Consider the following 25,631-nt stretch of genomic DNA (forward strand, 5'->3'; position numbering starts at 1 on the left):
CTCCTAGCCAGGGTCTGGGAAGAAGAAAGGTGATCTGCTGGACCTCCCCAGGCACACATCCAGTTCTCTGCAGAGAAGACAGTCCTGACTGTCCCCAAGGACCACAGCAGGCTTTGTGGTGGAAGATGTCCTCAGCTCAAATGCCAGCCACCAGCTACATGACAAATGCCTGGAGAGCAGGCTCGAGCTGCTGAGCAACAGGACGTGCTGTTCTCACCACCCCCCAGAATGGGAATTAATTTTCTGCTTTTATCTACATGGTACCCATGGCTGGGAAAAAAAGATGGAAAACGCATCCATTGAACCAGGAGTTGTCAAACACCTGGGGGCCAGGGTCTAATAGCTCAGGGGCCCCATGTTGTATGTTGCCATTAGGGGAGGGGTGTTGCCACACCTGGAGAGGGTCTGGCCCAGGGGAGAGAAGGAGAGGGGTTTCTGCTCTCTCATAATACCTGGGTTAAGTGAGGTAAGAGAGAGCAGGAGTTTAATTAGTGTCCCTGTGTATGTGAGAGAGAGGAGAGGGGAAGGAATGAGAGGGGTGAGGGGGAGGAATGAGAGTGGACTCTGGGTGAGAACTTACCAATATATGTCTTGGTGAGAGACAGGGAAAAACTTGGCCGTGTAGGTCTGTGAGTCAAGACAGTCATGGCTTATCTTGTGTGTGTATGTGTTAGAGAGAGGGGGCTGGGATGGGGAATGATAGCGAAGCTCTTCTGAATTTCAAAGAGGCGATCTGGGAGTCTGAAGGTGTCCTCTCTGTCAAGCTTGGAGGGGACCCCAGGGGCTGCCAGTGACAGCTGTGGAGCTGCTCCTCTCGCATGCAAAGTGGCCGTGCCAGGCCCACTGGTGGGGCGCCTCGGCCCTCCTGCCACCTCGTGCTGCTGGGCCTCACTGAGCACAGAGTTGGGCCTGTCACTGCCAGCCCCCCATCCCAGCAGGCGGCAGAGCCTTTGAGAAGAGCTGCCCTGGACAGGCAGGTGACAGCTTGTCATGACCGGCTCTCCCACTCAGCCAAGAGAGCAGAGGATGCTGACCTCCGAGGCAGAACGAAAGGAAGGCCCAAGTCAGGAGACAGGTGCTATCCTTCCTGGGAATTTTAAACTTTCCTCCCAGCTTTCAAACATTATATCATCAGCCTTGTGTTCTGATGCTCAGAGGTAATTACTTACGGTGATGATTATTTAACTTGCCTCTGATTATGTGAAAGGATTTCTATAAATTTAGAGGATGGTGACCACCCCATAGAGGGGACTAGACAAGAAGGAAGTGGGATGGGATGGCAGCAGGAGGGTTTCTGCAGGGGAGGGGGGGTCCTCTTACTGGAAGAGAAACCTGGACCAGGCCTAAGGCCAGTGCATTCATCTGACTGCAAAATGCTCCAAGAGTCCCAGGTCTCTCCTGTGCAGTCATGAGGAAGGGCACAGAGGAGTGGTCTGCTTTGTTGAATGGGAAGGAACATGAGAGAAGAATTCTCAAGGGGTGGGGGCGAGGAGTAGATGAGGCTCCCTGGGAAAGAATCTGTATCCATGTGGGCAAAGAGGGGCTGTCCTTGCATGGGACTTCTCCAAGCACCAGAGGACTCGCTTCCCCCAGGATGCTGAGGGCACAGTCCACATTCTGCAGGGACCAGGTATCCCTAGAGCTGATGCAGGGGGTCACTGTTGGGGCATGGGGGAGGGAGAAGGGGAGAGGAGGGAGAGGTACCTCACCACCATCAGGGCTCTGAGCTCCAAATGACCTCATACACTGACCTTCCACACACAGCTTGGCATTGAATGGTTGTGCAGCTGGGAAATTCTCCAAAAGTTTGAAATCCACTGCTTCAGAAATAATCATGCCTTAACTCAGGTATAAGACAAACTACAAAGATTTTGTGGGCATTTGTGTGTGTGTATGTGTGTGTGTAAGTTGATAAACAAAGAGAAGATATCTGGTAGCAGATTAATTCTAGTACAACCATCTTCAGGGTTACCTCCTGGTAATTCACACCCACACCTGCTAGCAGATGTGATGCCAGCAGGTGGAGATCTATGTAGAGGTATTTTAGTCCCTCAGCATCAGCTAGCCTGCAATAAGCATCTTTGCAGCACCCACTCTGCCCAGCACCCTGCTGGGGATGTGGCAGTGATGCCACCCATCCTGCTCACTGTCTTGGCACAGTGAGATTACATAGGCACAGCTTATAGCTTTGGTCATAGAACACACATAATTATGGAGTTTTCCAGGCCAAAGTCTAAGCAAAGGCTGATTCCCCTTGCTAGTTACTTATCCCAGATATGCCCAAAGGGTAACACTTCTGTGTATCTGGGCATCGCTACAGTACTCTTCTCTGCCATCTGTGTGAAACAAAGTCTTAGTGGGGATATAACGTGAGTCCAGACCTCCATGATTATCGAGTGTGATGATCACGGAGTCGTTTACCAAATATTGGATCATGCTACATGAGGTATGCCCTTGAAGTGACAGGTTTATGACTGAGAGCATCATGCAAGGTTCTGGATTTCATAATGCCCACTCTCTATTAGCTTATAATATATAAAACATGTTGGGATGACTGTAAAGATCCAACATGATATATATATATAAACCACCCAGTATATTAATGTTATTATATGTTATTATTAAACAACAATTTATGTATTGGATTACATTCCCCAAAAAGATACATTCAAGTTCTAAACTCCCGTACTAGTGACTATGACCTTATTTGGAAATTTGGCTTTTGAAGACATAACCAAATAAGATGATACCATATTGGGTTAGAGTGTCCCTGAAGTCCAATGACTGGCCATGTGAAGACAAAGAGACACCTTATAGAGAATAATATGAGATTAGCATGATGTATCTAGAAGCCAAGGAATGCCAAGAACTGACAACCACCACCAGAAACTAGGAGAAAGCCATGGAACTGATTCTTCCCAAGAGCTTTAGGAGAGAGCATCACCCAGCAAACACCATGATGTTGGACTCCTAGCCTCCAGAACTGTGAGAGAATAAATTCCTGTTGTTAAAAGCCACCTAATTTGTGGTACTTTGTTAGAGCAGCCTTGGGAAACTAATACATTGAGTATATATAATGTTATCAGGCACTAGTTTAAAAATACTGTTGCTAAATTCCCAGGTGGCAGATCCACCATGAATTACTATTAGAGGGCAGTGGGATGGGGGAGTGAGGGACACCTCAATCATTTAGGTTGAAGCCCAGCAGATAAACCACAGAGGCCTCAGTAATATTTCTTAGGTGCAGTTGATTAGACGCAGGCCAGTCTACACAGTGAAGAGCCGCCCTTTGCCTAGCGATGTGAGTGCTGTGGGGTGAGGACTCCAGGGTCAGCACCAAGGTACTGCCACTGATGTGGCATGAGGACACAAGATAGAAAGCAGCTCTGCTGCTGCTGCTGGAGCCACCATAGCTCCTCCTCCTTGCTGGTCCCAGACCAGGCGGCCACTCCAAGCTTAGGAGGCTGAAGGCAGTGTCAATACCCTTCTTCTGGTGGTTCTCAAGCTTGGCTGCCCACTGGTATCACACTGGGGAAGTTAATTTATTCAGAATCTCTGAGAGTGGTGCTCAAGCATTGGTAGGTTTTAGCATGCTTCAGGGAATCCTAATGTGCAGTCATTAGTCACGACCACTGGCCAGGAGCAGTGGTGTTCAAGTTCGAGTGTGCACCAGAATCTCCCGGAAGGCTTGTTAAAACACACACCACAGGGCCATAACCCAGACCTTGGAATTTACTAGTTCTGGGGTAGGGCTTGAGAATTTACATGTCTAACAAATTCCCAGTATGGTTCCCACACATGGAGAACCACTGGCACAGATCAACCCTAGGATAAGTAAGTTATAAGTTACTTATCTAGGATAAGTAACCCATAGGTCAACAAGCATAAGTTGAGTGATGTCTCATGTTGCATACCAACTCTGGTCATTGTTAGTGGCTGGGTTGAGAAGGATTCTGAGGCTTCCTCTGGGCTCAGCAAGCAAGAGTGCCATGACTGATGAGTGACGTCTACCCAGAGTAAGGGAATGGGAAGTGATATATATAGCAAATATTTGCCAATACTGAACTAAAGTTCAAAAGATCTCAAAATAATAGGGAGCCTGGCCAGTTTGGCTCAGCGGTTGAACATCGACCTAGGATCCAAGAGATCAAGGTTCAATTCCCTATCAGGGCACATGCCCGGGTTGTGGGCTCAATCCCCAGTAGGGGGCGTGCAGGAGGCAGCTGATCAATGACTCTCTCATCATTGATGTTTCTGTCTCTTTCCCCCTCTCCCTTCCTCTCTCTGAAATCAGTAAAGACATACAAAAAAGAAAAAAAATGATGGGGAAAAAGGCAGCGACTGGCTTCATCAAAGTTCCCATCAAGTTATGTCTGTGGCCCAAGGGAGACCTGAATTCACAGTGCATAGCAAGCACCCCTCTGCAGTGTCCATAGGATTCTCCCCTTGGAGCAGTGACCACCTGGCAATGAGGCTGACCAGCCTTGCTGAGGCATCTGCCCCTGAGAGGGGCTCCGCTCTGCCCTTCGTAAACAGTTCAGACACAGGTGGCCCTGCCCTCAGAGGGTATCCATGGGACAAGCCCTCTTCCTGTTCCCCAGTCACTGTCCACTGCCTTAAATTAAGAAGGTATTTTAGAATGAATGTCTCTATTTAAAACCATGCTGAAAATACACTGACCCTTTCCTCCCAATCTAATCAGCAGAGTGATTTTTCCAGATAAGGCCTGTATCAGCCAAGAAGGAAAAGAAGTTTCCGCCTAAAAGGTTATCTTTCTCCGAATGCTACCAGCTTCTAACAGCCAGTGGAAATGGCTTCTGGCTGCTGAATCGCAACTGAGTCTATATAATAAAGAGGCTGTTCCTAGTTCCCCAGGATGCCAGGAATTTGCATGAAAACAGTCTCTCTGTCTTCTGAAAGAGTTCATCTGGCCCCACTGCTTCTTTCTTTCCAGAAACCACAATCTTGATGGTGACACTGTAATTTATTACCATGCTAAGGATTATGATGCAACATACAGAGAATTAGAACTTGAGGTGGAAAACAGGCTGCGGGAACAGGTGAGCTTTTGGAGAGGATGGTCTTATTTGTCATGCAAATGGCACACATAACAGAAAAGGGCTGGGAGAAAAGACAACCCCACAAGACACACTGCATTGGCTGCAGACAAAATTGTTTCTAAATAGAATGTTTTTCAAAGCTTTTTTTTCTTGAAGCATTAGCTGCTCCTCCAAAATGAATGGCACAATGTATTTTGTACTAGTAATAAAATATGTGATTTGAATAACTACAAATGTAGAGATTTACAGTCTGCGGGGTCCTTGCTGCCTTTCCCCTGAGCTTTGTGGGCACTGAAACCCTTCTGTGAGATGCTGGGAAAGGTAATTGCAGCCCAAACATCATTTTCCAGCAGCTAGAGAAAGGCCTATTTGGACATAAATTAACTAAAAATATGCGGATGATAGTATGTGTTTCATGTGTGAAGAACAGAAAGGCCACTTGGTGACGTTTCCCAGCTGGGGGAAATAACACAAAACAAAAACCCTGTTCAATATGAACAGACGTTGTTTCTCTGTACTACACTGTCAAGGCAAACAGCTGTCTTTTACTACTCACCCCCAAAATAGCCCCTGATGGCTGAGATGTAGGCTTTATTATTATTATTTTATCACACAGCACGTCCAGAGCTTATAATTAAAAAGAAAGGATGGAGAGACAAGGGCTAAATAATTCACTGGCTGCCTTCATTCATTAGAGAAGCAGGCAGTGGGTGTGCTCTGCCAGGGTGAGTGGAGGGAAATGAAACAATACTGCTTCTGACCTGAGGAGGGCACTCTCCAGGGAATCTCACAGGGAATCAGCTCGGTGATGCTTCAGGCTTGGCCTCCCTTTGCGCGATCCCCAAAGCCTGGGCCTTGCTATCAGTCTACCTGAAATGTTTGCCCCTGTCCTGGCCGCCGTAGTTCAGCGGTAGAGCATTGACCTTTATGATCCAGGAGATCGTAGTTCAATTCCTGGTCAGGGCATATGCCCAGGTTGTGGGCTCGATCCCCGGCAGGGGGCATGTGGGAGACAGTGGATCAATGACTCATCATTGATGTTTCTATCTCTCTTTCCCTCTCCCTTCCTCTCTCTGAAATCAATAACAACATATTTTAAAAAAGAAAAGTCTGCCCCTGAAGAGAATGGTTAGATGAGCTGGCCCAGTGGGCTTTAGTCTTTGCCTACAGAGGGAGCCAGTGCCCATCAAAGACCTGGTGGGCAAGAATGTGTCTGCTCTGCTGCTGAAACAAAACCTCCTCACTCTCCAGGGAGAAGTGGTGGGAAGGTGAGCCTTTAGGCCCTTTAGATGACAAGGCTGGCAAGGAGGACCAGGGAACAGTAGACAGGCAAGGTTGAGGAGGAGGCTAGATGGTCACCATGCTGTCTGCCCTTCCTGTCCTGGCCTTTGTCCAGTGTGTATCCATTGCTTCTCTGAACATGTCAGGAAATGTGGTTTTTCCTGGAGTCCCTCATCCCTGCTGCTTCACTGCTATCCTCTCCTAGTCCCAGGCCCAGCCCAGAGACCAGTGTTCTCCTTTTTCAGGCTCTCCCACATGCCCCTATGTCTCTGTGGCGCCTATCTCTGTCAAGAGGCCATGATAGCCCTCCTACCTTTGCCCCATGTGTCTCCCATGACCCTCAGGTCCCCGCATGCAGGAGGACACTTGGGCTTCGTGGGGCTCTGAGGTAGGGCCACACCTCCCATGGCAATGTGGCTGGCAGGGGCTCCCCTTGAGAGCGAGCAGCGAGAGATGGGGGCTGCTCGGTCAGGCGGATTCTGGCTGCGGATCGAGGCTGGCCTCTCGGACCCCTCGGTCCAGCTGTGGGGGAGGCCTGTGGAGTTTATTCCATTGTCCTCCCTGAGGTGACAACAGCCTGCCATTTTCTCTCCTCCCTCTCCACGCGATGCAAGCGTCTGACAGCCTGTCCGCGGCGGCCCACTCTGAGGGCACAGCGGCATATTCCGCACTCACAGTGTAATTACCGGTGCCTGACCAACGTCCGCCAGCCACGCCTCTAGTCTCTCTTCCTGCCCTCACCTCCCAACAGCTATTTAAAAATAATCATTCACATGAAATAGCTTAAGCTCTCCTGCCTCCTGAACTGTACCCCCTTCTTGGCACGGTTTCTCCCTCGAACAACCCCGACAGTTATAACTAAGTCACTTAACCACTCTGTCTTACTGTCTCCACCTGCCAATAGGGATAATAATGCTTAATTATCTCAGAGGGCGGATGAGGAGCTGTTAGCTGATGCCCGTGGAGCTGGAGATGCGCGAGCGAGCGAGCAAGGCTGCTCCACCCGCCTCCGGCACGGGCCCTGGCCTCTGGGTGCCTGCCTGCCGCCGGTGGCAGTGAGGGACGGCCGGGGAAGGGCAGAGCCAGCCCCACGGACCATGGAGGGAGGCCGGCTGCCTCCTGTGTACCTTCCCCATCAGGGACATCAACCAGGGACCCTGAGATTTCTTTTACAGACCCTGGGAGCTGGGGAGGAGAGGAGAGTGGCCATGAGTCCACATCTTATAAAAAGTGGAGGGGCACTTGGCACCAGGTCCTTGCATTCCAAGTCCCATGCTGCTTGTTCCCCACAGCGGGTAACAGGAAAGAAGAAGGAAACCAGAACTGGAGATGTGTGTCCCTGTGTATAGAGGGCGGGTGGCATCTTTTCCCTCCCAAAGAAGGAAAAATACTTGGCTTCTGTTGCACTTTCCAGAGCACGGAGCCCCAAACTCTCAGAAAGGGTCTCATTCCACCTGTGCCGTCATCACCCCCAGACTTCTCCATGTCCCAGGGAGTTTTGGGGTACAGAAAACCAGGTGAGTCTGCCGTATTTTTGGTGTTTGGGGGACATTTGTTGTGAGAAAAAAATATTGATCTGTGCCTCCAAGTGAAACGAGAAAAAACATTCATTGGTTTCTTGTTAAAGCACCAACAACACAGTGTAAGTGAAAGAGTAGGCGAAGAAAACTGAGGGCCCCTTGTGTGTGTGTGTGGGGGGGGTGATGAGGACACGGGGAAGCCTCACAAACTGTGGCAGGAGTCTAAATTGGCAAAAGGTTTGGGGAAATCAACTTTTTCTCCCGAAATTTAAAATATGCAATTCTTAACATCACCACCGGGGGCAGATGAACATCAAGTGCCTCGGGATGTGATACCCGAGAAGGACACACCATCCTCTGCAACTCACAGCGCATACCCTGGGCCTGCTCATGAGGGGAGAGCACACAGAGCCCAGGAGAGAAAGGGATAGTATTCTTAAAAATGTTAATACGATAAAAAACAAACAAAAACATGGCTGTGCAAATGTTCCAAACTAAGTGGGACTAAATTAACATGACAACAAATTGCAATATCTGATCCTAGACTAGATCCTACTAGACCCTTTTTTACTAGAAGGAAAAAGTGCTAAAAAGGACATTTTGGGATCAATTAAAATTAGAATAGAAACAGAAGATTAGAGAAACTATTTTATCCTTGCTAAATCACTGAGAATATCCCTATACTTAGGAAATATGGAAATATATAGATATACAGGAAATATACAGATATATACAACACATCTGCCAAGAGTTTAGAAAAAATACTTGGGGGTGGGGGGTGGGGAGCAGGCAAATAATAAAGAAATAGGGTAATAGAATAATAATAGATAAAAAAAAATCTGGGCAAAGGTTATATGGATGTTATTTGTAAATTATCCTGATTCTTGAAACTTTTCTTTGTTTGAAATTATTTTTAAAAATTTAAATGTGCAAATTCTTTGACTCAGCAAATTCTCTTCTTAAATTTCCTTTACAGAAATATCTATACAAGTGTGCCGAAACATCTATGCAAGAAGATTCATTGAAGCACTGTTTGAAATAATACATCAGAAGCCACCTAGATGGCCATCCCCAAAGAGCATGTTAAACAGTTTCTACAGGATGCCTGAGAAAGAGCCTGAGGAACCTACAGGCAGCAGCAAAAGTTCTCCAAAGGCATGAGGTAAGGTACTAAGAGGGGAAGAGGTTACGTTCATGGTACATCATTAAATAACAGAGGAAGTCAATGAACAGATCAGTATCTATAGTATGAGACCATTTTCGAGACCATAAAAATCACAAAAAAATAAACACACGCACAATACACAATAAGGTTGGGAAGGAAACACATCCTACTATTAATGACAGTGAATTCTGGGAATTGGAAAGGTGAAGTGTGTTTCACTTTTTACATTAAACACACTTTTATATTTTGATGTTTTTAGCATTGCTTTCATAAATAAAAGCAAAATAACCTTTTTCATATATGGCATTCTAGAAACTTCTTTAGGTCCCTTTCTTCAGATGCGTTGACCCTCCTGGTTGAACCAATAAACTCCTCTCTCCCTGCCTCCTCTGGGAGAAAGTGAGGAGGAGGGAATGGGAGGTTTTGATGGCCACAGTCTGATGAGTGGGGCTGGTGACAACGGTCACTAAGAGCCACAAGGAAAGGGTCAGATCTGGGTTGGAAGAGCAGAAACTGAGGATCTCTTTCTCCTACTGTGGAGAACCCAGCTGCCTTGGGAACAGCGATATTGCTTCCTGGGAACACGGGCTCCTGCTCCATTCTACACTGACTGTTGTCTTAATTGGTATCTTAGATCTCTAGGGACATGTTTGTCACTCATTAATTAATTTCTTATTCACTCCACAAACAGTTACTGAGCAGCATGTGGAAGCTCAGGGGTACTGTGATAAAAGAAGAAGCCAAGCCAGCTGCTGGGAGAGGAGAGTACAGGGCTGGGTAAGAACACAAGGAGGGTGGCAGAGGCTCTGAAGAGCATCTGAGCAGCCTGGAGGAGGCGCCTGACGTGAAACCAGGTACAGGTGTTGAGAGCATGGTGGAGGCTGGATCATGGGCCCAGGGCCTGTGGTTGCTTCTAGTCTCTCATGCTTTGGGCCTTGGACTCTGTTGGCCTGCCTAGCCCTGTACTACAGAGCCCTGTCTTGGGGTGCGATACTCCCAACGTGATTTAGACTTTAGCCGATGCTGCTTGCATCTTCTTTGTCCTTCCCCATTGATTTATTTTCTGACCTACTTTAGGATTTTTACATTTTGTCATTTCTTAGAAAACCAACTCCTGGAGTTAATCCACATTCCCAGACTGAACTTTCCCCCAACCTGGCGGGTCTAGATCTCTGGTCTTTGCCTCCCTGCTTGTTTCTCTTAGGCCCATGGAAACCCAGGGATGGATTACCATATGGATGTCTCAAAGGCAGCCGGGTTCTTCACAGTGGGAGAAAGAGATCCCCCAGTTTCTGCTCCTCCAACCCTGGACTTGAGGTTTCCTGGTGGCTCTTAGTGGCTGCTATCACCAGTCCCACTCACTAGACTTGGGGCCTTCCTAAACTTGCCACCACCTTGAAATTCTGCCTAGCCCTGTGGGGCTTGTTTTTCAGAATTTTCTGGAATTATAAAAATCATTGAAACATCTCTTGCTGAAGTCCAAAGACTCCCTTTTTCCAGAGGATTCAGAACCCATTTTATCTGGGGCTGGTGAACTACAAGCCCCATACCCCCTAACCCCCCAAAACTCACAATTCCCATTTCTACCAGTCATGGCTTCACAAGGCCTGGGAACCCATATCCACTGTTTCCTAGGCAGCAAAAGGCTCAGGTGATAATCCTCCATCCTAAATCAAGAGATGCCTTGAGAAGTTCCCAAGACCTGTGGTCTCTGCACATGGTCAGCAGAAGCCTTGACCTCTGTGCTTGTTGATCCTGGAGTTTCTATCTCCTATAGGAACATTTCAGTATATCCTAAGGCCTATAAGACTTTTACCTTTCTGCAGGCTGTATTTTACTCCCTATGTCCAAAGACAGGTGAGATGAGGACAGGTGGAGGGGAGGGCATCCTAGCTCTGGAGCAGAGCAGGCACGAGGGCAGAAAAGCAGGAATTTAAAAACCAGCATATTTGTGGGGCTGAAAGGAGCTTGTCTGCCTCTCCCTCATCAAGCTCTCCTCTCCCATTCAAATAAATCGCAGACTGTTTAAATCACAGGTGTGGGCAGAGTGGATAGTGATAGAATGAGATAAGATCCTCAGAGCCATAGCCTACAATAGGGAATGGCAACCTAGGAACAGATGAAAATCTTAACGTTTTTGTCCAAAGGTCATGCTCAAACATCCCAGGCAAAAATCAAAGAGAATGTGATCTTCAGAATGTTATTAGGTTGAGTTTCCAAGCAGGACAAAGAAACATTTTATTGGGTTACAGAACCATCTGAAATATCCCCTTGTCAATGACAAGTGTTGACACGGTGGCTGGAGTTGGAAAACATCATCTTGCAGCCGGGATAATACAGACTGGTTCAGACAAGAGTCATCGATGGATGCTAAAACTAGGGAGAAATTTTTGATGAAGAGCAGGGCATTACATGGACTGTTTTCCCACAGATTGCTTATCAGTTACAAGAGAAAAAGATATGTAGTATGTACTGTATGTAACTATACATTGGAGAAGTGGACAAAACCTTGACCAGGTGATCAAAATTAATAACACTAATAAGGGGCAGATGGACATCATGTGTCTTGAGATATGATACCCTCCACAAGGCACAACATCACTGATGGTGGATTATGGCCAAAAATGTAGAACCTGAATCTAATTATGAGGAATACCAGAAAAGCCCAAAAGGAGGAATGTTCTATTAATAAAAAAGGTGACTATATTCTTTAAAAATGTAAATGTCATAAAGACAAAGAAAGACAGTGGAAATGTTCCAGATTGAAGGATGCTGAAGAGACATGACAACTAAATATTATACCTGATCTTATCCAGCAGGTCCTGGAAGACATTTACTTCTAATACAAAATGGTCTCAACAAAATTAAAAATCATATCCTTTTTTTTTGAAATTTTATCCAAATAAAAAACCAAATCTTAAAAATCTCCTTTTCAATTGATCAGGTAACTAAAGAAGTTCTCCAACCAAACAATGGCATTGTTCTTACAGAGAAGCCAATGAGGAAAGCCCCATGGCTTCAAATGTAGACAATAAATAAAATGTAATATGGATAATACCATAGCTTTGGAGCTCCTAAAAGGTATTAAAATTTCCCTGGAATATTCTTTAAAGACCCATATTGGGCCAAGTTTGTAGAGTCTCTTATAAGTCTGAAAAAAGTATGATTGGGAACAGAATTATTGACACATAAAATGACCTACTGTGATTGCATTTGATCACCTATACTTTTGAAATACTGTACCTGTCTTGGTAAAACTCTTGTTTGAAAGAAACTTTGGAGAAAGCTCAATATCTAAAACAGAAGAGAGGCTGTTGTTGAAGCAGGGTGGTTGCCTGGAGCCCAGGTAGGTGTCCCCATGACCCCAGCAGTGCCCCTGACACAATTGCTATTAACCCCAGGACATGGAGAGGAAAGCACCTATGAGGGGTGCTCACATACTGGAGACTCACATACGGGGGGTGAACCCACATTTTATCTTTTCCTTTGATTCACATGTATGTTCTAACATGATTGTTGTCATTTTGATCTGCATCTCAAATGGTTAGTCCTACTGCTGATGGTTCAACTATTCATTATGCCTAAATGGAACGTATGCTTCCTGAAGGTGACTCAATGAACTCTAATTTCCTAATAGAGGCATTTCTGCTATAATGTTGTACACACATTTTAAAAAGCCTCATATTCTGCAAAATTGCACAATTAAATATCAGAGCCTATGGGGGAAATTTACATTTGGACAAGACCATTCCAAATGTAACAAAACACAAGAATCCTAATAAAATTAGCAGCACAGGGAAATTACAACCTGCATTTGCACCCGTGTATCAGATCCTTTTCAGACTAAATCCTGCAAGTCCTGGGGGCATTCACATCTCATAGAAATTAGTTCCATCAAAATTAAAAATCTGATCCAGAGTACAGACTTCTTCGTGAAAAACATTAAAATTTAACATAAAAGAAAATGTTTTCATAATTTCCTCACCTTTACTCTTAGCTTCACCAGATAACAGAATGGAAAACATAGTGGTTTTTGGAAACCAACCACTATTTGTGCTAAAGAAAGGCCCTTTCTGTCAATGTTCAACTTTTTCTTAAGGTCTTCTCATTATGCTAAAGCCTTCTCCTTAATTGTAAGAAAGCTTGCCTTGATTGCTTCAAAACATAAATATCCTGGGGAAAGATCATGTGAGAACCACAGGATTTCTACAATATACTGACATCATTCCCCCACTGACTAATCATGTATTGAGTGAGTTTGCATTGAAGAAACAGGCACTCACACAGAACAGGCTGTATCTCCATTCCCATTCTTACGAAGCACCTCAGGGCCTAGAGGTGACAGCAATTGGACATTTATCAAGTGTCCACTCGGCACTAACTTCTCTGATGGGCACTTCCATATTTAATATCATCCCATTTTCACAATCATACCAAGAGGTAGGTTCGTATCCCCATTTTATAGATAAGAAATCTGAGGCTTATGAAGTAAATACCTCTTCTGGTTGCAAAACGTGTTAGTAGTGGAACCAGGGTTTAACTTTTGGTCTCATTCCCATCCAAGTTTGTGCTCTTTACATTCCATTGCTTAGATTTTATATTAGGATTCCACCACTTGCATTAGTAACTAAAAGGAACTAGTCCCACTGATTGCTAATTATATTTAGCATGTCATGTATTGTTGGCACAGATTTCCGCCCCCCCCAGAATCAGGTAAAATGTTTTGCTAAGAAACAGAATAATTTATTCTATGCCATCAGATTTTATAGTAACTTTAACTTTGTTACATTTTTATGGGACTTTAGAAATGTATTAAAGCACTTTCAAGACAATTTTTTCCTTTGATCACAATAATCATGTGACATAGATCAAGTATAATGTACTATTCCCATTCAACAGATAATGGAACAGAGCCTCAGAGAGGTAAAGTAACTCACCCCAATTTAATAATTGGCAGAGTAAGGATTCAAACCATGTTTTCTGGCTCAAAATTCAGCCTTGTCCTTATAATTGCTGAGGGAACCACCTTCGAAATTATCTACTATGAAGGCCTGTGTATTGAATCTGTCATTAGAGCTATTGAACCGAGTTATGCTACATGATTTGAAATGCGATTAAAACATTGAAAAATAAAGCAAGGAAAGAATGAGCTTAGTGTGTTTGTTACTGAAGATAATGATTACTTGTAGGATAATGGGTATTAAAAGCCTAGACAAATAAACAACCCCCAAAATTGAATAATGGGTTTTAAATGATGGTGTCTTATTTACTTACTAAAATAATTTTCTAATACTGAGAACTATTGTAGAATGCTAATCATTGTTTTGGGCAATAGAGCCATGGCATGTGCAATAGGAAAAGTAATTTAGGAGGAACATAAGCTGTCTTAAAGTGATAGCAAGGAACCAACCTCCCTCCTACTTACCCTCGCCCCTTTCCCGGGCAAACCTTTGCCCTTTTAACTTCTCAGGGTGGAAAATGCAACTACAGTCCTGGCTGGTATGGCTTAGTTGGTTGAGCGTTGTCCCATGCACCAGTTAGATTCCTGGTCAGGGCACATGCCTGGATTGCTGGTTCGAACCCCAGTAGGGGGCTTGTAGGAAGCAGCCGATTCACATTGATGTTTCTCTCTCTCCCCCTCTTCCTTTCTCTCTCTCTAAAACAAAATCCATAAAAACATATTTTAAAAAAATAAAATGCAACTATAAAACTATTTCATACCATTTTATTGGTGATACTGGTTTAAAAGTACATGAACTCACACTGCTTGGCAATTTGGGGTGAAGTCTCCCTGGATTTTCTGCTGTTCTCTCTCTCTTTTTTTTTTAAAGGAAATGTTTCATATTTTAGTACTTTCAGTTGTGTGTTTTCCTTGTTGTTGTTTTAATATGTTTTTATTGATTTTTTTAGAGAGTGTAGAAAGGAGAGGGTTAGAGAGAGAGAAATATTAATGAGAGAGAAACATCATCCATCAGCTGCCTTGGGCATGCCTCCTACTGGGGACGGAGCCCATAACCCAGGCATATGCCTTGACCAGGAATCAAACCATGACCTCCTGGTTCCTGGGTAGGTGCTCAACCACTGAGCAACACCATCTGGGCTATTTTTCTTTTGTTTTTTGAACATGAGGTTTTTCATTCTGCACTGGACTCTGCAAACTATGTAGGTAGAGATGGGTGAAGTGAGCCACAAAAATATGGGAATTTTCCCATGGAGGTGGAGGGGTGAGTTTGAGAGCAGTGCTGGAGGGCAAGGAGGATTCTGACTCCAACTATGACCCTGGACAGGCTCACCCCAAACATATGTAAGGTCTGGGGCAAGAGTGCAAGTGGAACTCAGGCTCCTGGCCCGTTCCCTTCTCCTCTTACTCCAGCTCTACCCTGCACAGTGAAGCGTGTTGTGCACATGTATGTGGATACCCCAGCCCCCATCTGACCCCCATATACACCACCATTTGCCATGCTCTATGTGCCCAGGAGTGGGCCAAATTCCTTTCCAAAGGAAAAGTTTTCAAAAGTGATGGGGCTTAAAGTCAGGGTGCCATGACTATTCCTGGTTAGGTGTTAGGCCTCAGCCCTGGCATATGTGCCCCAAACACACACATCTAATAAAGAGTTAAGTAGGACCGTGCTCCTAGATAAAAGTAAGTCTCCTTGTCCCACCTGGCATGGAGTAGCAAAATGTGAAGCTGCTGGGCACAACTGGCTTGCGGCTCTGCATTTTAATAGGGAATTTTCAGATGGTTAATGAATAAAAGTCAATCTTGCTCTTGTCACCTGAGTCCCCTCCCCTCCCCTCTCCCTACTGCTCAGCTCCCCTTGGCCACAAGAGAATAAAAGAATGAAGACCTGACAGGTCACTTTGAAAAGATAGTCATTGCTGACTAAGAAAAAGAAACTTCTTTCTCCAACAAAAGAAAGAGCTGGCCATGAGGAGAGGCGAGCAGCTTGCAACTCCTAAGCCGAATCCATGGCTTTGAACTTTACTTGAGGCCTTTTTTTCTTTTTGTCAAACACCCAGATGGCATGGATTCTTTAACTGAGAACACCAGCGGAAGTCTACATGGGTCTTTTCACCGAGATTCTTCTTTTCCCCCTTCTTGCTCTCTCACCTTCTCACAAGGAAAGGATTTACTTGAGTGCTTTTGAGGGAAGATTAAAATAAAATCTTCCCATCTAAAATCCTCCCCATATACTCCCCCTGCAGCTACAGCATCTGCAGACTGAGCTCTTAGCAGAGTGGCCTTTCATCAGTTATCCCCTGGTCCTTCCCTTCCTTCCTCCTGGGCTCCCCCTCTCTTACACTGTCTGACTTCTTCTTTCTCTTACCTTTGGGTCTGTAAACTGTACGGGAAGAGAGTTTCTTCACTGCCTTCAGATTTTTGAATTCAGCTCTCCCAGAGGAAGGGTAAATGCTCAGCCTTGATAGAGCTGGTTTTGAGCTTCAGGAGTCTTTAGAAAATCGCTCTTGCTTCTGTGTGCTCTGGGAGGGCTGGATTGAAGGGCCTGGTTTCCCTTTCTGAGATGAACGCATTGCCTTCTAGAGATTCTCTAAGCCCACAGGCCTCTTTCTGTGAAGAAGCTCTCTGTTTCATGAAGGGCTCCTAGGCCAAGCTCTCCTGGAGGCCCTATTAGGCTGGGTACAAGGGATGAACACCTCCACCCCCTGTATCAACTTATCTAACAATGCACAAGAGTCCTGTAGAACTAGAGGGAGATTTGCAAAGACTCCCAGAACCTCAAGGCTGGTCAGGGCTTTCAAAACCTGAGCAGTCCCTTTATTTAACCTCTTATGGTCATAGCTCTTTGAAAGCAATGCTCCTGCAAAGAGGCCACCCCAGTGAACTCAACCAACAGGGATTATAAAGTGGTTTTTTTGTTTTGTTTTATTTTAACTTTTCTTAAATTTTATGCAGTCAGGCTCTCCTGAATTCTGGGTAAATTTCAGATGTGCATCCAGGGCCCTCCATGCTATGTCCCAGCCTTCACCCTTTATAGTCTGCCCACTCACTGCACACTTGTCCAGTGATAGGGATGCAGTTGGTCACTTGGGCTCATGGACTTGTATGGGTTTGCGAGGGCTGCTGTAGCACAGTACGATGAACTGGGTGGCTTAATGCAACAGAAGTTTATTGTCTCATAGTTCTGGAGGCGGGAAATCTAAAATCAAGGTGTCGGCAGGGCCATACTCCCTCTGAAACTGGTAGGGGAGAATCCTTCCTTGCCTCTTCTAGGTTCTGGTGTTTGCAAGCAATCCTTTATGATCCTTGGCTTGTAAATGCATCAAGCTAATCTCTGCCTTTTCAATCACATGGTCATCTTTTCCCTGTGTTTGTCTGTCTTAATTTCCCTTTTCTTATTAGGACACTAGTGATTGGTTTTAGGGTCTGCACTCAGCTAGTATGATCTCATCTTAACTTGATTACATTTGCGAAGATCCTATTTCCAAATATGTAAGGTAATATTCATCACAGGTATGAGGGTTAGGTCTTCAACATATCTTTTGGGTTAAACACAATTGAATTGATAATAAGGCTCTTCTAGGACCTACACACGATGATTTTATTGGTCTGCACACCCCTTTCCCAACATCACCCAAATCAGACAGTTTCTACTCAGTTGAGCATACTTGGTACTTTATGGCTTCTTTCATTCTGATCAGACTATTATTTCCTTCTGGAAAACCCTCAGCCTCTGAGTCCTCATAACCTTACACATTTACCCATCCACCCATCCATTCGTCCTATAAAGTATTCCTGAGTACCTTTTATGTGCCCAGTTTTACATTTAGTTCATATCTAATCATCTGGGAATCTATTCTTTCCCTTTCTCTAACCTCAATTGAAAATGATCTCTCTTTACTTTAAGCTTATGGTTTCAAACTTTTATTTATTAAGCACCCGATCAGAAAAATAAGCCTATATCTTAATGAATAATTTATAGATACTACTGCTAATTAACATATTAAATATAAATAAAGTCTAATTCCTTACTCTAGCAGAGGTCTTTGCCTCTTGCACAAAATCACTGATCCTTGATTGATTGGTTCATTGACTTCTTGACTAACTCTCATTGGGACCTCAGTTCAGAAGGTAAAATTGGCTTGCCATCCTCTGCTAGGAGTGCTTCCACCAGGGGCCCTCACCTTGGGCTTCTCCCCTAGTCCCTGAGAACTTGCATCTGGACTCTTATTTCCAGTTCTTCCTCTCCTCCTATGCCCTGGATTTCTCCAGATGGAGCAAAGCTACTGTGGGCCCACTTGGGCTGCTCGCACAATCCCTACACCTCGATGATGACTCACCCCTACTTGCCATGTCTCCCAATATCCCCATTTTTGCTCAAGCACAAGCTCCCCCAGCACCCTCCTCTCCTCCACACTGAGGAAGCAGGGTGTGTGTCCAGCTCTGGAACAGTTCCCATGAGGCACTGATCATATTTCCCCCTAATTAACCCCTTGCCACCCCCAGGTTTCAGCTTACATATTCCTTCTTCAAGACCCTTGATACATGCTTGAAAAATGCATCTCCACAGCACCTAACAATTGTAATTACATAGTTAATTGCATAATTAGTCATTTAATGTCTACTTTTTTGGCTAAGAAGGGAATGCAAGGAGCTTGAGAACCACCTGTTTTGTTAACTGCTGTGCTTTGCACATACTAGGTGCTCAATAAATATGTCTTGGCTGGGAGAACAGACAGAAGAGGCACTGCATGGGCCCTCCCCTCTTTGCCCACCTGATCCCACACACCAGGCTCAGAGCAGAGAGATGTGCCCTCTGAGAAACCTGACCTACCCTTTGCTCCATTCCTCAGGGCACGAGCTGGCTCAGACTCTGAAATCCCATCCTGATCTCACTCATGCTAATAATACACTGGCCTTACTAATAATAATTATGCTGAGTCCCTTTCAAAAGGGCATTTCAGTCAGGGCCTGATATCCCTAACTGAGCATCTGGTGACAAAGTGACCCGGGAGAGAGAGCAAAGGAAGGAGGAGGCAGAACTGTCTGAAGAATTACTTGAATGGCAGAGCATGGGGTCGGTTTGAATGATTCCTCCCTCAACTTAATTAATGCTGCAGAAGAATTTCCAGGGGACCAGGACTCGGTTATTCTGGCTGCAATTAAAGGGTCTTCCCGCTTTCCCCTGCTTGTCTTCATTCATCTCCACTTTCCCATCCGCCCAAGAGTTGGCCTATTACCCAAGCTCAGTGACTGAAAGGAGAGCGAGAAATCATAATTTGAAAATGGCCTCAAGAGGGAAGCATGGATGAGAAAGGGAGGGGAAGCATAATTTATGTGTAAAAAGCTCCAGGAACTATGGGGAGACATAAAGCTGGACCTGGGGTTGCTGGACAGAAAGCAAGCAAACCTTGCTCTTTCTGAAGGTGGAAGGTCCTAGCCTGAGCTGAAACCTCTCAGGCAGAGGGATCAACCTGCTTAGCAGCAACTTCTTTTAAAAAATAGATAGATGATAGATAGATAGATAGATAGATAGATAGATAGATAGATAGATAGATAGATAGATACATAGATACATAGATAGATACATAGATAGATACATAGATAGATAGATAGATGATAGATGATAGATAGATAGGTGATAGATAGATAGATAGATAGATGATAGATAGATAGATAGATAGATAGATAGATAGATAGATAGATAGATAGATAGATAGATAGATAGATGATAGACAGATGATAGATAGATGATAGATAGATAGATGATAGATAGATAGATAGATAGATAGATAGATAGATAGATAGATAGATAGATAGATATAGATAGATGATAGATAGACAGACAGGCAGGCAGATAGATAGATAGATAGATATTTTTAGAGAAGGAGGAAGGGAGAGGGAGAGAGACAAACATGGATGTGAGAGGGGAACATTGATCGGCTGCTTCCTGCATGTCCTCTCCCGGGGATCAAGCCCACTATCTGGGTACATGCCCTGACCGGGAACTGAACCAGCAAGCTTTCAGTGCCCGGGACGATGCCCAACCAACTGAGCCACACTGGCCAGGGCAGCAGCCACTTCTTTGGACATGCAAAGTGTGGACCAAAGGGACACTGTCCTGAAGCTCACAGGAAGGATTACCTTTGAGATAATTTCCTGCTTTCTTTGCACCTTTTAAGTACTAAGTACATTATAAGAAAAACAAATCTAAAACAGTTCTATAGCAGTTGAACTCACTTCTCAGTGGTAATGGAAGGAAGAAGCCCAGCCATTACCCAGCACTCACTCAAGGTTTACGTCTGCATGTGTCTGTGTCTGGATAGCCTGTGTGTGTGTGTGTGTGTGTGTGTGTGTGTGTGTGTGTGTGTTTCTCTGTGTGTCCCTGACTGTGCTTTGTGTATCCATGTGTGTATACTGCACTGTATACGTGTGTGTGCATCATTGATAGCAGCCACTTACCACAGACTTTGGAGAAAGTTCACAGAGCCTTCCTGTCCACAAAAGTCCCCGAAAGGACCAAGATCAAAGAAGGACAAGGGCACAGCTGGCAAATAGCTTGAGAAGATGGCTCTGACTCTCACAAGGAAGTGCAGGTGCCCAAGAAACAGCTCTGTTTGAGGTTTACAGAGGGGGACAGAGCAGGGCAGGAAACGTCAACAGACATTAGAAGAGAGAAGGCAAGGAGCAGGAGAAACTGGGGGCCTGGAAGGCAGTGAGTTTCAGAAGCAGCAGAAACATAAGCGGGGAGGAGCCGGGGGCAGGAGAGGAAAGGAAGGAGCTGAGAGGAGCAAAGGGGAAGGGGCTGAGGGAGATCAGAGGCACCTTGAAGATGGAGTGCAGTTCATGATAAAAACAGGGAGGCCTGCAGGGAGCAGGGCTGAGGGAAGGCATGGAGCAAGGCTGGAGACCTCAGAGACAGCCTGGGGCTCCGGAGGATGGCCAAGTTGACACTACTTTAGCAGAAGGAACCTGGCTGAATACTAAAAAGGGAGGATTTTGCTCACAGAAGAGCTAGATGGGACCTCTTCCTACTGATCAGAAGAGAAGGTGAGCCACGCTGGAGCAGAGCTTGACTTAACAAGCAGAAAGCTGCCAACTGAAGATCTATGGGATCCAGTTGGGGCTCTGTCCACCAATGGGACCAGGTCAAGGGTGAACTTCAGGTTTGTGAATGTGCGTGTGAGCCCCAAATGTAGAGTTAATCAAAGCTGTAGTGCCTTTCCTGGTATGTGTGAGCCTGTTTTTTTCCTCTTGATACCAGGAGATAGGACCAGTACTAAGCAGCTGTAACTCCTGAAGCCAACATTGAGAACTGATCTGTGATACAAGCATGGTGTTCTGGATTGAATGCTCTTGTTTTCCCCAAATTCATCTGCAGAATCCCTAACCCCTAGTGTGGTAGTATTTGGGTATGGGACCTTTAGTACATAATTAGGTTTAGATGTGGTCATGAGAGTGAAACTCCCATGATGGGTTCGTGTCCTGATAGGAAGAAGAAGAGAGGCCAGAGCTCTTTCTCTCTCTGCCATTTGAGGACACAGTGAGAAGGAAGCCATCTCACTAAGAAGATTCCTACCAGAAACTAAATCTGCCAAGAGCTTGATCTTGAACTTTCCAGTCTCCATAATTGTGAGAAATATATGTCTGTTGTTAAAGTCACCCAGTTTGTGGTGTTTTGTTATTGCTGCCTAAATAAACTGAGACACATGGGAAGGCTAATTTGAACACCCATAACAATATTCAGAAATATACCTGCCAAAAAGAAAGCTGTGTAAGTTGTACAGGTGTTAGAGCCCAGCCCAGCTCATTTATCTGTCCCTCTTAAAAGATGGAAATGTTAGGAGCTGTTCAGACCTCCTCTCTAGCTTAGTGGGTTTATTCCAATCACAAGAAAGCACAAAGGAAGGAATTTTATCTGTTCATTGTTCCAGGAGCCAAGTGGGAAGAAAATACTCCCAGAGTTAGAAATCGCAATTTAAAACAGAGAAAAGAGACCTGGGCAAAAAAGTATGGTAGACAACTAAGATTGAATGAGAGATGAAGTCTGAGGGCCTACTAGGAAAGACTAGGAAACTTTAATAGCTATTAATGATGTCTTCACTTATTAAGTAAATCAAGATGTAATAGAAGATGACGATATTAAAAAATACTGCGTGGAGTAGAGCAGTGTTAAGGACTGTTTTATGGAACTGTTGATTGAGGATAATAAACTGAAGGTTCCACTTTTGGTTGGAGGAGTGTACTTCTAACCAGCAAACTCTCCAGCAAATAATAAAATACAAGAGAAGAGAAAAGAAAACAAAAAGTGAGAGGAAAGAAAATAAAGGAAAAACTACCTAAGGATTCCAGAAACTGAACAGCAAGAAGTGTATTTTACCTTTTGCAGTTTTTCCCAGAGGGGTCTTTTCACTAAGTCTGACCCTTGGCTAAAACTCTAATTTAAAAAACCACCCTTTTTTTGGCTGGAGGAACCAAGGGAAGGAATCTAGGATAACCAGGGCTGCTGAAGAGTTGGGGAAGAATCCCTGAAAACAAGAGAGGCCAGGGAAAAGGAATCCATATTCTAGGTATAAACTTTTCTCAATTCTCTGGCTGATCCTTGAACCGTGCATGTATGAGACAGACTGAAAACCACAGAAACTAAGCTGTTGCCCACTGCAAAGAGGACAGAGTCCTCAGGTTGAGTCAAACTAACCAAGTTACCTTCCTGCTAAATAAGAAACCTCAACACTATTGATAAATGTAACAGAATCTACAGTCTCTACATCATAACCTTCATAATGTACATAATCCAAAACTACTAGGCATATACATATATATATATATATATATAACCTGATCGAAAAATGGGTAGAGACATGTATAGATAATTAACAGAAGAGGAAACAGAAGTCCCAGCAGTTGTGTGAAAAGACATTAATATCTCTAGCAGTCAAATGAAAATGAAAATTAAAACAAAATGAGGTATCATTTCTCCTCTTTGGATTGGCAATTTTTTAAAGATTGATCAGCTCCAGTGCTGGTGAAGATGCTGGAAGACCGGCACCACACACTCCTGGCAGAGCGTAAATATTGACAACTTTCAGAACAGCCACCGGCAGCAAGAACACCCAGAAGATGCACAAGACACAGACTCATAAGCATAGTATGATTCCACCTTTATAAAATCAAAATTTTCAAATTTTTGAACAAAGAGAAAAATGTGAAAGGAAGCATCTAATTGTTGAAATGGATGTTTCAGGACAGGTGTTGGTCAACAAACTATGGCCTGGTTGCCAGATCTAGCTAGTCACCTGGCTCTTTACAGCCCATGAGCTAAGAATGGTCTTGATACTTTTCTAAAGGGTTACATTTTAAATGGTTATGTAATTTTCTACATAATATCTTCATTTTGCCTCTTGACCAGCAAAGCTTAAAATACTTACTATCTGGCCTTTTAGTTTACTGACCCCAGCTTCAGGGGAATGTAGATTCTCAGTTACCTTTTTCCTCTTATTTCTCTGCATTGTTTTCATTTTTATAACAATGATAACTTTGCAAGTGTAAAGAACATGCTGTTGCAATGGACAATGGACATGAGGAGATAAGAGGAAACCAGGGAGACTAGTTGGAAGAGACTATACCAGGCCAGGCAAAAGAGAATGGTACTTTGGAATGGAGGGCGAGGGAGGGTCAGGCAGAGAGATGAAAAGAAAGGAAGAGATTTTATAAGAACCTATAGGAGTTGCTGAGGGATTAGACATGGATGGTGAGGCATACAGGACAATCAAGGCTGACGCCTAGGTTTTGGTCATTATTTGAGTGATACAACTGCTGAGATGGAGAGAGTGGGGAAGGGAAATTGGAGAGTAAATCAAGGGCTCTATTTTGGACCTTGGGAACGTTCTAGGAGGAATTGTGTGAATGAGGCAGTTGGACAGAGATGATTAGAGCTGCCTGGGATGTGGGCGGGGAGGCAGAGCAGGAAAAGCAAACTTAAGAGTAGATCATGTAGATGGTACTTGAAGATATCTGGAAGCAATGGAAAGGGAGGAGGGAAGGGAACCAAGAGTCTAGTCGGTGAGACAGTGCCAACCCAACTGGAGCCTGTTCCCTGCCCACAGATGTCTCTGATGCCACTGTCCAGCTGTTTGGATTCTCCCAAATCATCTGTTCCAAAATGTCTTCTTCCCATTGGCCAAGAAACACCATGGGTTCAGAGTAGATACAGACCCTTCCTCACAGCCTGTGCCCAAATGCTTGTCTGGACAGCCAGCTGCCACTGCTTCTCCCAGCTGGATGGTTCCTAGCACCTGCCTTCCCCAGTGGAGAGGTGAGTTCAGGTCCCAGTTCTTCAGAGTATAACCCTACCGTGGGTCCTTGGACATGTGTAGCCACCATTTGCTCAAGTCATGCTTTTATCTGAGAATACCAAGAGGGACTCACCAAGGAGCTGGTGTAGGTGGGGTCTGAGGTGTCATCCTGGAGGTAGCGGGAAAGGCCAAAGTCGGACACCTTGCAGACCAGGTTACTGTTGACCAGAATGTTCCTAGCCGCCAGGTCCCGGTGCACATAGTTCATCTCAGCCAGGTACTTCATGCCAGCAGCGATGCCCCTGAGCATCCCCACCAGCTGGATCACCGTGAACTGTCCATCATTTTGCTGTAATAAGACACAAGGGGCATCAGGATCAAGATGAGCTTCGGTGGTTAAACAAAAGCCGAGGTGCCATGGCCTGCTGCTTGTCAGCCTCTCAGCGCTGGGCCAGCCGCTCCCTGCCCCCCCCCCACTGCCAACCTCACCCCTCTCCTTGAACGCTCTGTTCTCTCTCCTTGCCGAGCCCTGTCAATTTCATCTCCAAATTATATCTCAAATCTATCCACTCCTCTCCATCTCCACTGCCACCACCCTAGCCAAGTCATTGTCATCCATCACTTCTAACAGCCACCGTGAATCTGCCCCCCCCCCACCCCATCCATTCTCTACACTGTAGCTAGAGCCATCTTTGTAAGACATAAATCAGGGCATGTCACTCTCTGGCTTAAAGCTCTCTAATAGCCTCCCATTGAATTAAGGTAAAGCTCCAAACTCCTTAGCGTGGCCCAAGAGACCCCATGGGATCAGCTAGTGCCTCTCCTTTTGCCAGTGTATCCCTCATGCCTGCGCTAAGCCACAGTGACTGCTGGCCTGTCAATCTTTCTCCACACCAGGCTCTTCTTGCCTTCGGGCCCTTACACATGCCGTTCCCCCTGCTTTTCTCCACTATCAACACCTACCTGCCTTTCAGGTTTCCCCAGAAAGGATGTCTCTGTAACTAGTCCCTTTCCTTAAATATATTTAGCACTTTCTTAGTACCTTTCAGTGCATGCTCTTATTTTTGTTCTTGGCACATATCATAACTTTTAATTTGTGGTGTATGTGTATCTATTTCTGCTGCCTGACTCTAAGCAATTTGAACATAAGAACCCTCCCTCTTGTGGTCACCACTGTACTCTTAGTGCTGAGAGCTTTAATGTAGGTAGAAAAAGCTCAGTAAACATGCTGAATAAATGACTGGTACATCTCTCCCTGTTTCCAGAATTAAATATTAAGGCATCTTGCTTGGATACTACCAGCCTTTCAGCCCTGATGCTGGGATAACCAGATCAACCTTACAGGGATGG

The 25,631-nt window shown here is 44.9% G+C and overlaps 1 protein-coding gene across 1 annotated transcript in view; it reads right to left on the reverse strand.

Moving 5' to 3' along the window:
* EPHB1 (EPH receptor B1) overlaps positions 1 to 25,631 on the reverse strand; it is a 391,986-nt gene that overhangs the window by 15,205 nt on the left and 351,150 nt on the right. The window contains exon 12 of the mRNA XM_081159666.1: positions 24,415 to 24,630. Coding sequence (XP_081015792.1) covers positions 24,415 to 24,630 — 216 coding nt within the window. The remainder of the gene's footprint in view (positions 1 to 24,414; positions 24,631 to 25,631) is intronic.

Source organism: Miniopterus schreibersii, assembly GCF_964146895.1.
Source record: "Miniopterus schreibersii genome assembly, chromosome: 15".
Lineage (NCBI taxonomy): Eukaryota > Metazoa > Chordata > Mammalia > Chiroptera > Miniopteridae > Miniopterus > Miniopterus schreibersii.